This window comes from Mus caroli, unplaced genomic scaffold (assembly GCF_978045245.1).
Source record: "Mus caroli unplaced genomic scaffold, Mus_caroli_1 scaffold_16, whole genome shotgun sequence".
Classification (NCBI taxonomy): domain Eukaryota; kingdom Metazoa; phylum Chordata; class Mammalia; order Rodentia; family Muridae; genus Mus; species Mus caroli.
The window spans coordinates 100,436,998-100,453,572 of NW_028227271.1; the positions used below are offsets into that span (position 1 = coordinate 100,436,998).

At 42.6% G+C, this 16,575-nt stretch overlaps 1 protein-coding gene across 1 annotated transcript in view; it reads right to left on the reverse strand.

Moving 5' to 3' along the window:
* Nucleotides 1-16,575, reverse strand: part of Oxct1 (3-oxoacid CoA-transferase 1) — a 130,558-nt gene that overhangs the window by 14,907 nt on the left and 99,076 nt on the right. The window contains exon 14 of the mRNA XM_021182934.3: nucleotides 10,419-10,508. Coding sequence (XP_021038593.1) covers nucleotides 10,419-10,508 — 90 coding nt within the window. The remainder of the gene's footprint in view (nucleotides 1-10,418; nucleotides 10,509-16,575) is intronic.

Below are 16,575 nucleotides of genomic sequence, written 5' to 3' on the forward strand. Positions count from 1 at the left end.
AGATGATAAATGTCACTACTGCAGTGCAATCACAGGTTGGCTCTCAAGACAAACTGTGACTAACTCCCACATTAGCGCTTTCCCAAGCATGCCTCGCCTCCCCTCGCCTCACTGTATAGTGTGACAGCTGCATACATCAGTGATTCACAGAGCAGGAGCAATCGCTGATTTTGAACGTTTAAAAATAAATTCTAATAAAGACTGTCGGTACAGTGTGGTGGCATCAAACACACTGCAGGAGTCCACAGACTAGTACTCTCATTTAATGGAGACCTGGAGGCATTTATCTGGACTTTTAAATTCTCTGGGTTGTAATCCCCTGTTGCCTTGATCTGCTTTCCTGCGACACTGAAGGTGCACTGAATGAGGAGGGGTTGAACTGATGTTTAAAAAACAAAAGCAGGGGGAACAGGATCAGATATGGGCTGGGGGTGGGGCAGGAGAGAAGTACAGAAAGCCAAAAAAAAAAAAATGGAAATAAGCAGCCTCAGGGGAGGAGGGACCCTCTAGAAAATACCAGAGACCTGGGAGGTGAGAGCCTCTCCAAACGCATGGGGAGTGACCTTAGCCAAAATGTCCAACATTAGGGAGAGTCCACCTCCAGTAGATAGACAAGGCCTCAATTGGAGGGACTAGGTTACTAACCCACAGTTAAAATTTCTGATCCAGAATGTTCATGCCTATGATAAGAACTGCAGGGACAAAAATGGAGAAGAGACTGAAGGAAAGGTGGTCCAATGAGTCTCATGGGGGTGGGGGTTGTACCAAGGCTTGACACTATTACTGATGCTATGATGTGCTTACAAACAAGAGCCTAGCATGGCTGTTCTCTGAGAGGCCCTACTAGCAGCTGACTCAGACAGAAGCAGATAAGTATCTGCTACCCAAACATTGGACTGAAGTCAGGGACCCCCTATAGTTGAATCAGGAGAAGGATTAAAGAATCTGAAGGGGAGAGTGACCCCATAGGCAGAGTAGCAGTCTCAACTAACCCAGACCCCAGGGAGCTCCCAGAGATTGAGCCACCAGGAGCAAGCACCAACTGTCTAAGTCCCCTGGCACATAAATAGCAGAAGTCTACCAGATCTGGCCTCAGTGGGAGAAGATGCACTTAATCCTCCCAGGATTAAGGCCGCAGGGAAGGGGGTGGCCTGGTGTCAGGGGGCACTCTTTCTAAGGCAAGGAGGAAGAAGAATGGGATGAGAACTGTGGGAGGGGGACTGAGTGGAATGGCATCTTAATACCATCATAAACTTGACTGATTCCTAAACTCCATTGCTTCTGTTTCCCTGACATCTTTCTCTTCTTCAAGACCTTAGGTACTTCACAATTTTGTTTTTCAATGACTGGTGCCTCAGAACTTTCTAGAATTTGCTTCCTTGGTAGTTCTTTAATTCTTTAGATTGCTACATGTAATCCTAGAACTATGTTTTTCAGTGATGAGCAACTCTGGTTAAATAATAATATCTCATGCTACCATAGCAGTACATTTCAGGGCATCAAAATGAATTTAATCTCATATAACCAGCTATAACCAGCTCTTTTTTGTTTGTTTGTTTGTTTTTGTTTTGTTTTTTGAGATAGGGTTTCTCTGTGTAGCCCTGGCTATCCTGGAACTCACTCTGTAGACCAGGCTGGCCTTGGACTCAGAAATCCGCCTGCCTCTGCCTCCCGAGTGCTGGGATTAAAGGTGTGCGCCACCTCACCCGGCTACCAGCTCATTTTTTACACAACAGAATGTTCTAGGAATTTGTCATTCCCATGTCACCAGGCGCTGGGAAAATGCAGCAAATCACAACTCATCACCTCAGAGTCAAATGGACACAGCCAACGACAGCTGTCAGAGTAGCCTCTCCAATATACCTCACATAGTATCCACTCCAGCGTCCCAAGGGCATCCTCAGCATGAGGGCCTTGTTTGATGCTCTGTTCTTCCTTCCCCCTCCACTATCCATGTTATGATGTTCATCTCCTATCAATTCCTAACAGGTCTGAGCTTGCTCAAAGTTCGGCAGAGACCATTCATCTCTGCATCTACAGAAACGAGAACACTAAATGCACCAAAATGACCAATGTGCTTTTGGATATTGCAATGTGGTCCAGAGAACTCTGACAGAGTTGGGGTTACAAAATACCATGTGACTAAGTAAGTACCTGTGGGCTGCCTGGGGCATCTTTCTAGCTCTCAGAAATACACTTCCATCTTTGCAGTATCTCTGAGCTCAACAAAAATTCACCTAACAGAAGGACTTGAAAGGAGATCACAAGATTTGTGGGGGAAGAGGGCAAAAGCAAGGAGCAAAGACACACCGGGGCTGCAATGTAAAGCACAGAACATCAAAAGGAGGAATAAAATGGATTTCTGCCTCTTCTACTGGCCCCTAACTAATCACTAATCGGCAAAGCTTGTTATAAGCTACCAGATGCTGAACTCTGTAGAAAATATATAATCTTTGGTACAAGGAAGCCAATATCAAGACTCTCTTTAACCTCAACTCAGTATCACAGAAGCCTGCTTGTCCACATGCCCAGTGCCTTCTCCCTAACCACCCCTCACCATAATGGTGAAAGCAAACGAACTATTTTCTACATACACGTACACTTCATTGCGAAATGCTGTGCTTGCTACAATTACATGACTGGCAGGTTACTGTGAAGACTGAGGTGGGACATAACAAAAATGCATTGGCTAAATGAGGAAAATCAGTTGAGTAGAGTACCGGGCCAGGAGGAGCTTGCTCTTACTGAGTTTATCCTCATGGGACATTTTAGCCTTTCTGGGTACCTATTCAGTTCTCAAGGGGCACTGGTGGAGACCGTCTGTTTGCACAGAGACATTTTGCAATTCCTGAATTTTGTTACTCTGCCTATGCCTATGCAACTCATTTAAAAAATACAAGGTTCAATCCCAGTCCTTTTAATAGCTGCTATGACAAAGTGTTTCAGATAATTAAGTAGTGCAAGTTAACAGTCAATCAATCAAACTCATAGTCATGTCAGATACTACTCTGGATTTCACAAAAATATACATCCTGGGTTGTACAGATAATAGGTAGCTGGAGACAAGCAATGTTTGCTTGTTCAGATATGCAATAAATAGATAGATGGTCTTCAAAAGCATCAGAAATCTACAGAATATGGCATCTAAAACCATTTCATTGTTAAAAGATCTTTTGATTATGAGACAGAGTTATTCTTGACAATACCCCCATTTCACATCAAAGAAAATGATGAGCATCAATAACTTCTATACTTCAATTATGGCAAACTAGCCACTGGGGAAAAAGGCCCCAACTTTATCTGCAGCAGAATACTGTCCAAATAGGACAAATGGTTGCAGGATAGTCAACTACTAAGCTCTGCCAAAAGAGGGTAAGCTAGCCCTTCATAATTCCTGCTTCACTTAAAGTCTGTCAGATGTTCTGGGCCAGAAGACTGAAGATAGATATTCCAATGTTGTAAGGAATATTGTAAGCTGTCTTTGTCATTTCTATGATATTTAGAAGCTCCATCACTGTGCTTTCTGCATACTAAAATAATATTTACCCCTTCTCAAATTTCTGATGAGGTCGCAGTCTCACAATTAAACTTAAGTTGTTAAGGACTTAAGAAGATGTTCTAGGTCTAAAAAGATAATAAACTATTTAAATACAAAATTCTAACTCACCAAGATAGGATAGATGATAAAAAAAAAATCTTTATCTATCTAAATTGCCAAATGTGGGGAATTGCAGGCTGGTATCTAGTTGAGCTGAGGGTAGGTGAATTATGACCATCGGGGTTCAGACCTCAGCTCGACTGGATACCAGCCTACAATTCCCCACAGCCAAATATAATATACTGGACATTATAAATATATATCATGTTTTATAATTTTCATATATTCAATTTATATCTGAGAGAAAAGGAGCCTTTTATTGGACTAAAAGGCAAAACTGTTGAGGTTTGGTCTGGTACTATGCATTGTAATGCTAAGTGCAGGGCCCCCAAGACCTGGTTACCCCATAGATGAGAGTCTGCAGGTAGACCCAAGTGACACTATGTGACCTTGCCCGGAAGTTATTTCTGATTGGTAAATAAAGATGTCTCTAGCCTATAGCTGGGCAGAATTGAGATAGGCCGTGCTTGGTATTAAGGAGCACGCCACCATAGGTCAAATGAGTCATGAAACAATGGCCATGTGGGTTGGCTATTTGGAGTTAAGAGAAGCCCAGATGGAACACAGCAAATTATATAATGGGAGTATTGATTGGGAAATAAACACAATAGTATAGAAGGTAGATATCTGCCCAGTACTACAGTTGTTTAAGGCATATTATAAAGATAAAAGGTGTATATGTGTTTTATCCAGGAACTAAATGGTCAAAGGTGGGGTAGAAACCTCAGATTGGGATTAAATATTTCTACAATTACGAGTGATCTTTATATGTAGATAAAATAGGAGTTAATAATCACAGGGATCCTCTCAAGGGAAGAGTAGCCAACTAAGACAATGGGTGTACCAAGCCAGTTCCCTGTGAAGAAGCTTCAGGGTTGAGGCCCTGTCTCTTCGACAGGCCCTCGTGCTGGTGAAGCTTCCACTCTCTGTAAAGGCCGAACCCTGCCATCTTCAGCATCGGCATAGCAGAGCTCAGGGACAGGTAGCAAATCTTTTCCACTCACAAAAAAGAGTGACAACCTAGTTTTCCTCAGTCTACCTTTTTGACTCCCTTTAAAAAACTATAGCATTTAGCCGGGCGTGGTGGCGCACGCCTTTAATCCCAGCACTCGGGAGGCAGAGGCAGGCGGATTTCTGAGTTCGAGGCCAGCCTGGTCTACAAAGTGAGTTCCAGGAAAGCCAGGGCTATACAGAGAAACCCTGTCTCGAAAAACCAAAAAAAAAAAAAATATATATATATATATATATATATAGCATTTCATTGGCCACTTATATAACCCAAACTTATATAGTTTAAAATTATTAGCTTAATTATAGTCCATAAGACATATTTTAAAGCTTTTACTGGATGTTAGATTGTGTCATGTCCACATTCAAGGCTTATTTGTTTCTCAAGGATTTCTATCATAAGAGAGATATACAAAGGTAAACACATGTAAATATGTCTGTGTTCCTAGTTTAATATTATGATGGTACCAGGGCCATGTGTGTGCTAAGTGTACATTTTACTACAAAGTTACACATACCTCAGGCCCCTCAGAATTTTTATTTATTTTTTAAGTAGACTATTTGTCTTCTAAACTATAGAGACTAATGAACAGTCAGTACAGAAAGAAATGAGAAGCCTCTGAGGATGGTAGAAACAGCAGCAGAAACTACCGCTAACCCTGAGTCAGTCCAAAACAAAAGCACACTTTATCAAATTGACAGTACTTTACAGTGTTGCCAGAAATTACCACAGAAATCTTTTACATTTGTTGCTTTAAGTAACACATTTGATCTAAAATAAATGAGCTTAATAAGTTTCAGTCCATTTTTATAATTCTCTTTCAGAATAAAAAGAAAAAGGAAAGAGGAGATAAAATCAGCATCAAAATATCTACATGAGACCTGTGCTCCTGGATAGATTAGACTAAACCAGAAAAATCATTCCCAAAGATTTATTCTCAACTTCATAACAACACAATTATGATTCCTGATACTCCCTCAGACCCAAATCTCTCACTGAGAAAATATACCTCTTCCTCAGAAACAGAGCTCTCTTTAGTGTTCTTAAAAGCAGAGCTTCTTCCTTTGCTTGCTTACAGTAAATGTTAAGTGCAACTCCAGTGCTTTGCCCTCGGGTAGAAGCCTGGGACCAGATTTCAGCATTCAGTACTTAGAAGGAGGTGCTTGGTCCCCAATGTTGGCGGTGATGGCACTGTCAGGAAAGTTTTGCAAAGGCAGAGGTGGTTTAGAGGTCGAACATCCAGACTCCGGGACTAGTCTTACTCTCTTTCCATTTGATTCTGACTGGAATATTTAATCTCTATGGAGTTTGGTTTGTCTATCTGTGGAATGGAAATAATAAGATCTGCAACGATGAGATGAAAACAATGAGCACCAACAACTTGGAAGGGTTAAGAGTGCTCGACGTGCTCAGAGAATCATGATCTGAAGTATGAATCAATTCAACAAGAATTCGCCGAGCCTGACAAATATTTTCTATACTCTAACAGAATGGCACCATTGTGCCCCATTTTCATAACACACAGAGTCCAGGCTCTTGCAGAGCTTCTCGATTTCTGATGAAGAGGGGTGGGAAGAGGTCTGTAGAAAGGCACTGAGAGAAAGCCTCTCTGGTACCTTGTGCTTCAGTGATGTGTGTGGGTGAGCCACACAGGTTGTCTAAGGGAGATCATTCAAAGCACACATAATACTGAGGACAAAAACCTTGATGTAGGACTCTGCTTGGAATGTTTCAGACTTTCAAGAAGGGAGGCCACAGGAGACAAAGGCTTTCTAGAATCACCTATTGAAATACAATGGTTAGTACAAAAACAATGTTTTAAATAGTACCCCAACATGGCATAGAAGATGTAAAGCTCAGAGGCGCAGAGATGGAGCTCCAAATCCTGTTGGGAACTTATAAGGAAAGGAACTGGACACCATCTGTGGATCCGAAGCAGCTGAGCAGCAATGGATCTCAGCCCAGTGTTTAAAGGCCTTTGGAAATCAGACAAAATGAGAGAAGGGCAGAGTACTTTCGCTGGATTCACCATTAAATTATAACTCAAACAGTCCAGACATCACAAATGTTCAAATAGCATCGATCCCAGCCCAGTGACATAGAGGGGGGAGGTTTGAAATCGCTGCCTGCCACTGGGCTACTAAGCATCCAGGGGAAAAAATAGTAACACAAAATCTGAGGAAATGAAAACAGAGAGAGCTCACATTCTAAGATTACTTAGTTTCAAAGCCTTTACTGATGGCTTTCTCACCAAAGCAATGGGAGGTATGGTTAGGGAAAGGGGCACAAAGGTTCCTGGAAGGGACAAATCTGGACAAGATGGGGAGAGGCAGGACAATGTGCAGACTACCTGTGATTAAGGCAGACATAGGCTGACGGAGATGGGATCAAACTCCTAACCCAGCCACTTTCCTGCAGTGGCTTGCCTACATTCTGAACTTACTCAGAGGCCCTCCAAGAAAGTAAGACTAAGTAAGGCACATGTCCAGCGGCAAAGGACCCAAGTTCTTCTTTATTGCCTTTCCAGTTTTAAGGGACAGAAGGCAGAATAGGTCAAAGATGAAAAGAAGAAAGGTTTGTGTGTAAGGAATTGTCCAAGAGTTAACTTTTTAAAAGCACTATACTTTCTAAAACAAAGAGAGATGGAAGGAAGGACAGCAAGAAAGCACTATCTGTACAATTCTGCCTTGGTATTATTATATCCCAACCTCAGTAAAAACAGCATCCCAGTTGGATGCTCGCACCTGCTGGTGGCCCCAGAAGTTGCCAGAAGGCAGGGAGTCACTTGGAAGTAGCACCAGCAGACAGCCAGTCTTGCAAAGTTTCCTTTGTTCTCATTAAAACAATAAGAGAGGAAGGAAGGAAGGAAGGAAGGAAGGAAGGAAGGAAGGAAGGAAGGGAGGGAGGGAGGGAGGGAGGGAGGGAGGGAGGGAGGGAGGGAGGGAGGGAGGGAGGGAAGGAAGGAAGGAAGGAAGGAAGGAAGGAAGGAAGGAAGGAAGGAAGGAAGGAAGGAAGGGAGGGAGGGAGGGAGGGAGGGAGGGAGAAGAAAGATGTTTTAAAGGTCTGCCAATGCGCCTGTAACCCTACAGGTGGGTAAGGAAGTTGAAAGGGACAAAGCCACACCTGAAATACCACTGGGCAGGTAGATCCAGACACTTACAGGAAGAAGAGCATAGCTCAAGACGACAAGACCACATTTCTCTCCTCCTCTTTTAATCCCTTCTTGAGCCCTGTGCTCTAAGTTTATAAACCTGTGGGGGCTGCTTGTGTGTTGCAACACAGCAGTGGTCACAAGGTCACCTCAGAAGAAAGGAAGGGCTATCAGGAATGGGAAGTCTGTCCCTTTCCAGTAGGGAGGATGTGGCAATGTTCATATACCCATGCCATTCACAGTGGAGCAGTCCCAAGCAGCATCACACTCTCAGGAACACAAGTGAGATGTGAGCTTTGCCAGACAGTATTTGGAGCTTATCTAAATGTTATGTGTGAATAGTCTTCTCTAACTATTCTAATCACAGCCGTGAATGCTGTAGTCCCAGTACTCTGAGGTAGAAGGAGGACTGTGAGTTTAAGGCCAGCTTTGCCTCCAAAGTGAGTTCCAAACAAGCCTGGATTATAGAATGAAGCTAACAAACAACCCCTCCCTCCAAGTTTTGAAAAAAAAAAAAAAACCTATGAGTAGATTGCCTTCTGCTTTGTTCAAATGAAAGCATTTGTGGGAAGCCCTCCAATTCTAGTGTGAAACAACCCAATTTCTCACTGAGAAAAGAAGAAGGGGAGGGAGAGGTAAAACACAGGGTCTTGCATTGGCAGCAAGCTCTAACAGGGACTCAGTCAGCTACAGGTCTCACACACCATTTATTTTCCTCTATCAGAAATTCCAGCTGAGAAGAAAAGACTTTGGTGAGGGAGAGAGAGAGGGGGGAGAGGGAGAGAGAATTTGCTAAACACAGGCCTAATGTTTTGAAAATGAATGTGCAAAAATAATCCAAAATAAGTCAGACTCCATTGCCTATGTGTCAACAGTACAATAACAACCGAAGGGAAGTTGGATGGAGTTACCTCCAAATGCTTTATGTTCCAGAGAAGACTTAGATTTGATTTGTGGCTTGGCACTCTTCCACCTCCGAGATGAGCATTTTGGATGCCAGGCAAGGCATCTCAAGGGAGTCACCTGTGCTGTTTCCCCTTCTAATATACCTCGTTCACGCCCTGCTGCTCACTTCCCACTGTCTTCTAAACAACCTATGCTAGTTCATATTTAGGGCAGTCAGCATTCATGGCTCTCTTCACCAACAGAACTCCCCTAGCCAGCAAGCAAAGTGCAAAGCTAGCCCATGCTCTTACATGGGCTGGTGCACCACTAAATCAAGCCGGACAGGCACAGGACCATTCCACTCAGACCAGTAAGCCTCCCAGGATGAATAAGGGAAAAACTAAGGTCACTGCAAGTGAGGAACAGACCACCCAAGACTGACTTCACCAATCATCAGAAATCAATGGGTCCTGGACAGAAAAGACAGTAAGCAGTGAGCAAGTTGGAATAACGGCTCCATTTGTTAGAAGACCGGGTTTCGCAGTGAAAGACAAGTCTCGATACACTAGTCATAAGGCCTCAAGAAAGTGACTCTTGTCCGGAGGTAGGGTGCACACCTTTCATCCCAGCACTTGGGAGGCAGAGGCAGGTGGATTTCTGAGTTCAAGGCCAGCCTGGTCTACAAAGTGAGTTCCAGGATAGCCAGGGCTATACAGAGAAACCCTGTCTTTAAAAACCAAAAAAAAAAAGTGACTCTTGGCTAAAGCACAAATTGGTGTCTTGGCTCTGCTTCCAGAACCAAAGCACAAATTGGTGTCGGGGGAGAGGGGAGGATATTATTAGAGGCCAGTGAGATTGCTCAGTGGGTAAGGATCCTTGTTTTCAAGGTTCATAGCCTGAGTGTAATCACCAGGACCCGAACCAACTCCTCTAAGTTGTCCTCTGAGCTTCATACACATGCCGTCCTAAGTGAATGTATACACAAACGGACAATAAGTAAGTCTGTATGTAAATAAATGGAGAGCTAAAGAAATGTAGTGGAAAAATAAGGTACCTATTATCAACTTTATGGGCACACAAACACAGACATGATCAACTGGCAGTGAAAGCCCCATACATATTAGCTACTTTTATAAAAAGAGGGAGAATGTTGAAGATGAGCTCCTTTTGATCAGTGATTTTGGCTTACTTTGGTGTCACTGACAAATACTAGCTATGATCACCCAGCACCTAGGAGGTACCCCATTAACTGTTGGATGGTTTGTGAAAAATGTGCTTCTCAGAACAAGGATGTTTGCTATTACCGTAGCTGTTAGGGTCTCATACATTCTGGAAAGAACTGTGGACTTGAAAATAACTATTGTTGCAGACGGACAGCCTATTGTGCTTTTCATGCGACCACAGTGAGTGGCTACTCTAACAATCTTAAATCAAGAATCAACACATCTCCACTGACTTCAGAGACAGTGAAGCTTTAACTCAGGATGAGCACACGACTGTCCAAAGGACACCCCGGTACCTGGAGTCCCTCACAGTTGAGCAAGCATCTGGCCAGGCAATGAACTGCTACCTTCCTGTGTTCTTTCCCTTATCAACGTAAGTGCCATCACCTTCTGATGAGCCAGAGAAAACTAAAATCCCCAGTCCAGCGACATGGCACACCGAGGCTTGGCATACTGTGAGTTGTTTCAAATGTGTGAGGAAACACGTGTTACCTTCGCTGAGTGCTCCATGGTAACCACCACTTTGGTTTTGGAACTGGACACCAAATCCATAGCTCCTCCCATTCCTTTCACCATTTTCCCCTGTAAGACAGAAACAGAAACAAACTGAATAGTCAGGTACAGCTTACTTCTAGCCTAAGAGGAAGGGCAGTATTAACTTGCCAGTACAAGCCACTGCAGGAGAAACTTACTGACCGTCACTACTCAGTACTCGAAGCTTTGTAACCTAAAACTCTGTTATTCTGTTAGCCTATGGTTAAAGGACAATGTTCAGGATAGTTTTATATCGATATATTTATAATTGCTGCTATTATCATACTATTGTTGTGTGTGCATATGTGTGAATGACACAAATGTATACATGGCATGTCATGCGAGAGGAAGTTACAGGACAACCCTGTAGAGTTGGTTGTTTCCTCCCACCTCTCCATAGGTTCTCAGGATCGAATTCAGCTCATTGGGCTTGTGCAGTAGCCCCTTAACCTGCTAAGCCACCTTGCCAGGCCCCAGGATGAATAGTGTTATCTCATTTTTACTAAGCATTATTAGTACATTTTTTTGTTGACAACTTATTAGTAATAAGACAAGTGAATAAGAAACTAATATAAGAACCTTTGTAGAATTCTTGCAAAAAACAAAACAATCAGATTGAAACCTTGATAGCTATGACCTTCATATCTTTCTTTCCAACATGTACTTGTTTTTTACCGATTTGTCCATTCCAGACACTTTCTAAGGTACTTCTGGGTTTCCTATAGATTCACATTAGTAGGCTGAGGCAGTAAAGGAATCCTCTAGTGGTGACTAACTAATAAGGAAAGTGGTTCTGTCTATCTTTCTGGCTCTGGGCTTTCATCCTACACTTTGAAAGGAAGGAGAACAAAATAGAAAACCTTCCCAGTCAAGCACAAACAAAAAGGAGGAGTTTCATTCAGAAGTGTCCTGCGTCACTGATCTGTTCCTGCCCACCCCTCCACCTTCCTTCATTATTCACTGATCAACTCTCTTCAATGTGACACACACACACACACACACACACACACACACAAAGATTCCAACTGCCTGCTCGTGTCTCCTGGATACAGAGTTTTGGAAAAAAACAGGTGTTTCCAAAGATGATGAAATACATCCTCCCATGGCACGGTGAAAAGACATGACTTCTAACATAGAAACTTCCTTAATGTTTTATTTATTTATTGTTTTTAAGATCTGTTTTCTGGCTCATTGGTCATTCATTATTCTCCAACCATCTCAGAGCTCTGAGGGGATTAAGAAAGGTATGTGTAGGTCTAAAAGAGGACCTCAAATCCATGACCTCAGAGACATCTCAGAGGTAAACACAGCATGATGCAGGCAGGAATTAGACCAGCGGCATGTAGGACAGGAGGAAGCAGCTGGACGCTTTGTGGCTTACAGCCTGCCACCAAGGAGATGGGCGGCAGCTGGCAATAGTAGAGTGGAGAGGTGTGTGAAGGATACAAGATCAGTTAGATTCAGACAGGGTTTGAAAGAATGCAAAATATCCCATTGATGCCCAACAAGGTCATCCTCTGCTACGTACGTGGCTGGAGTGATGGGTCCTTCCATGTGTACTCCTTGGTTGGTAGTTTAGACCCTGGGAGCTCTGGGGGGGGGGGGAGGCGGGGGTCAGGTTGATTAATACTGTTCTTCTTCCTATGAGGTTGCAAACCCCTTCAGCTCCTTCAGTCCTTTCTCTAACTCCTCCATTGGGGACCCCGTGATCAGTTCAATGGTTAGCTGAAAGCATCCTCAGATGCCCCAGTGTAGAGGAATATGAGGGTGGGGAGGCAGGAGTGGGTGGGTGGGGGCACACCCTCATATGCCCCCACCTACCCTCATAGAAGCAGGAGGTGGGGGGATGGAATAGGGAGCTTCTGGGGGGGTTGGAATCGAAGAAGGGGATAACATTTGAAATGTAAACAAATAAAATTTCCAATAAAAAAGAATGCAAAATATAAATGTTCAATTTTAACTTCTCCATCAATGCTATGACCTTTAGTCAGCTGCAGATCTAACAGGCTAGTAATCAGGTCCTCAGATCTTTGTAGAAAACACCAATATCTTTATGGCTCGATAAGTATGGAAAAGCCATGGACAGAAACAAGAAACCAGAAATTAACTTAATGTGCTATCAATCCCTTGAATTAGAAAAAAAAAAATCCTGGTTGCAATACACCACAGGCAAACCTTGAGACATAATGAGTACATAGGTTTGAAACTTATGACAGCCTCTAATGGGGGCTTGCTCAACTTAACTGAATGTGATGCACACATATGAAATCACTTCAATTAGTTAAATACTTACAGAGAACCTCCTGGGTACAGAGCACTCAGCTGGCAGAAACAGAACTTGAAACAATTGCAGAAAAGCTACCTGTTTGCCTCTGTTTAAAAGGGTCCTCTTTACACACTCACTGTATATGAAGTCTTCATAGCTCAAGTAAGTGATCTGATGTTCTCTAGCCCACAAAGCACAGGCTAGAGATTTTACAGCACCATCTTAACCTCTAAATGCCTGCTTTCCACAAGCAAAAGATGCCCAAGAATGAACAACTCTTAAACTCTGTGTGACATTGCCAAATCTCAAACCTCTCTGACCTAAACTAAGACTATGTATCTCTGCCATAAAGCCATGGTATACCCTGCATACAACAACATATGGAAGTGTATGGTAAATATATATATATATATATAGAGAGAGAGAGAGAGAGACAGAGACAGAGAGAGAGAGAGAGACAGAGACAGAGACAGAGACAGAGACAGAGAGACAAAACAAGCTTTCCTTCCCTGAAAGTGGCATAACCCACTTCTCCTTATCCCCAATATACCAATAAGTGACCTTTGCCTGGGTCCCTTCAGTATGTAATCCTACTATTACTGGGACTTTGTCCTTCCTTCCTCCTGACTCCTTTTCCCCTACACCACAAATATCTGGATGAAGGAAGCAAGCAATGGACTTGTTCCCATTGCACCAGGACAGTGAGGACGAATCTGGTAACTGCCTGGAGAAGGGATGGCAGGAAGGGGTGACAGCAATCTTACCATGAGGGAATTTCAGTAAACTTACCCCCACTTGGAGAAAGCAATACTGAAAAATAGTAGCACGGTCCTCCCAAATCAATGTGTTTCTAGTAGTAACTGCAAAATCTGCAGGTATTCAGTTCTCTTAACTCTTTTAGTATGCTCAACGCATTGGAAAAAGAAAACAGGTTGTTTCCTACCATCTGAACTCCCAAAGGATCCCTGAAACAGAATCAATTACTGAAGGAAGACAAGAGGCTCTATCTAGACTGGCAAGAACAAAAAGAGAAACAAGCAGCTATGGAAGGCAAACTCACCATTATCTCTCACCTCGGGTTATCAGCATTTGTGGGAGACTAAGCCACTTGATTTCCCAGCTCTACTGCAGTTAAACATAGCAATGGGCCTGGATTCCAGACAAAGGAAAAGGGGGAGGTAATATTCGTGACTTTAAGGTGCTAGCCCATATATAACAAGTCTTGTCTGAATCGTTCATACTCTTCCATCTTCTACTGTATGGGCACAAAAAGGCAAAGTGAGGGAAGACTGGTGAGCTCCTGGGTCCTTACAAAGCTCACTTACATCAACAGGAAGTAAATGCTTAGGGTCCCAAACTGCTTAAGCAGGAAGACCTGTTTGGTACAGCAGCTAGTGTGACCAATCCATTGATGTGGTATTGAGCAAGTGCGTTAACAACAGCAGAAAACTCAGTGTAGAAAAAGGACTACTTATATAATGGAACAAACGGAAGGGAGTTAGCAAGCCTCTTCAGAGGCAGGAGGAAGGTGACTCCTCCAGACACTGTGTTGGGAATCATAATTTACTGCTCTATCCAAACGTCCAGCACATCATCTGACATTTCTAAAGCTACGCTATTGCTTCTCGTGAATGAGAGAGGGAGCGAATTGAACAGATCTGTTAAGGGAACAGCTGGAAAGGGATAAAGATTCCACTTTCACACTCATCTTCCTTCACCGGATTCAATACCCTATTCAACCTAGACAACAAAAAGCAAATAAATGAGAAGATTAAGGAACTAAAAATAGGCCTTTAAATAAATCATGAGAGATGACACTTGTGGAAGATTGCCATGTAATGAAGAAGAGGGTTTGGACATGAATGAGCACTGGGCAGGGTGACACCAGGGGTAGCCTCTTTAACTCTCATTGCACACACATTTCTTGAATGGTGTAACTTTAGATCTGGACTGTATGCCCTCTAGTATAATGGTGAGATGATTGCTGGGTGCTCAGCTTATAACCATCTCATCATTTTTCATTTAAGGGCCAACCCTGACATCAAGCATGGAAAGAATGTGAAAAAATGAGCTAGAAATGTGGTATTCTCCAATACAACAGAATCACACAATACCTCAGTCTGCTATGCAAGAAGAAAGTCAGAAATACAAGGCCATTAGTGTTTTCAATAAAATTCTAGTATATAGAATTTACTTAAAAATCAGCATTTTCAATGTATTTCATCTGCTTTCTTCGCCAATGTAGCAAACTACAAATGTTAAATTATATGCAAAAAAGAAATAGTTGGTCATCAATGGGAAGAGAGGCCCTCGGTCTTACAAAGATTATATGCCCCAGTACAAGGGAATGCCAGGGCCAGGAAGCGGGAGTGGGCGGGTTAGGGAGCAGAGCATGGGAGGGTATAGGGGACTTTCGAAGAGGAAACTAGGAAAGGGGATAGCATTTGAAATATAAATGAAGAAAATATCTAATAAAAAAAAGAAATAGAAAGTCAAGCTCTCAACATGATCATGTAATTTTTGGTGATTTTACAAGGAGTTTGAATATTTGGGGAGGAACTGCACAATATGCTTTAAATGAAATACAAAACATGTTGAAAAATTATTCATGACACCATCTTTTTCATTAGGCCATAAATAGCAACAGTTCATTTCTGGATTGTTAGTGTTCAGTATTTTGGTCTGAAGTGAGAAACCCTTAGTTGTATATAGAAACAGTTTTGTAGCATTTTTAAGTGGTGGCATGTGCCACAGAAGGAAATGTGAACCCATGGCAAGCATAAGGAAAGGATGGCTGTGGGGCGAATTATTAATAAACCTGGTGCTCGCTTCTCAGTATTAACCACCAGAACATGAAGTACCCACCTCAATCCAAATATAAGCCTCTTTATTTCTGTCTTCCCCATTATTAACCAATGCTCAAGGGAAGAAAAGTTCTCCTTAGCATGCTCCCCGTGAAAGCAGGAGAGAAGCAATGAACGATGGTTAAATCATAACATTGGTTAAACACAAAGAAAACAGCCTATAACCGGTTTTCTTTAGGGAAAATGAAGATTTTCAATTTGCCTTAGTTTATAACAAAGTTACAGCATAATGCTTTCTTTTTTTTTTTTTTTTTTGCATTAAACTTAGTTTTCAAAACCCCCCAAAAGGCTGCAACTCTCCTTTCATCAATTTAATTTCACTTCCCAGGACAAGTGAATTGATCATGTAAATGAACTCGTACAGGACTGGAAATATAATTATATCCTCTTTTGCTAGGCAGGTAAAATAGCTTATGCATCATAAATATCAGTTATCCATCATAGAGTGGCCTTTCCAAAAGCAAACTGCAATAAACTTGACATTTCATTTTAATAAGCACTTTTATTCCTGTTCTTGTAAGGACCTGTTTCATCAGTTATAACCTGCCCTGGGCGCCTCGAGATTTAGCCCTCAGAGTTTGAACCTGGTTCCTTCCTAGCCTGTGTCTCTCTGCAGTGAGACCTGAACTCAGTGAGCTTCCTAGCAGGGGTCTGATTCAAGAGGCACCTTTGGAGCTCACATCCTCCTACAGTCTGTTACACCAACTGCGTGGAACTATACACTCAGTGCTCACAGTAAGCTATTGGATGGCTCACAGGGCCCCCAATGGAGGAGCTAGAGAAAGTAAGGAGCTAAAGGGATCTGCAACCCTATAGGTGGAACAACAATATGAACTAACCAGTACACCGGAGCACTTGACTCTAGCTGCATATGTATCAAAAGATGGCCTAGTCGGCCATCATTGGAAAGAGAGGCCCATTGGTCTTGCAAACTTTATATGCCCCAGTACAGTGGAACACCAGGGCCAAGAAGTGGGAGTGGGTG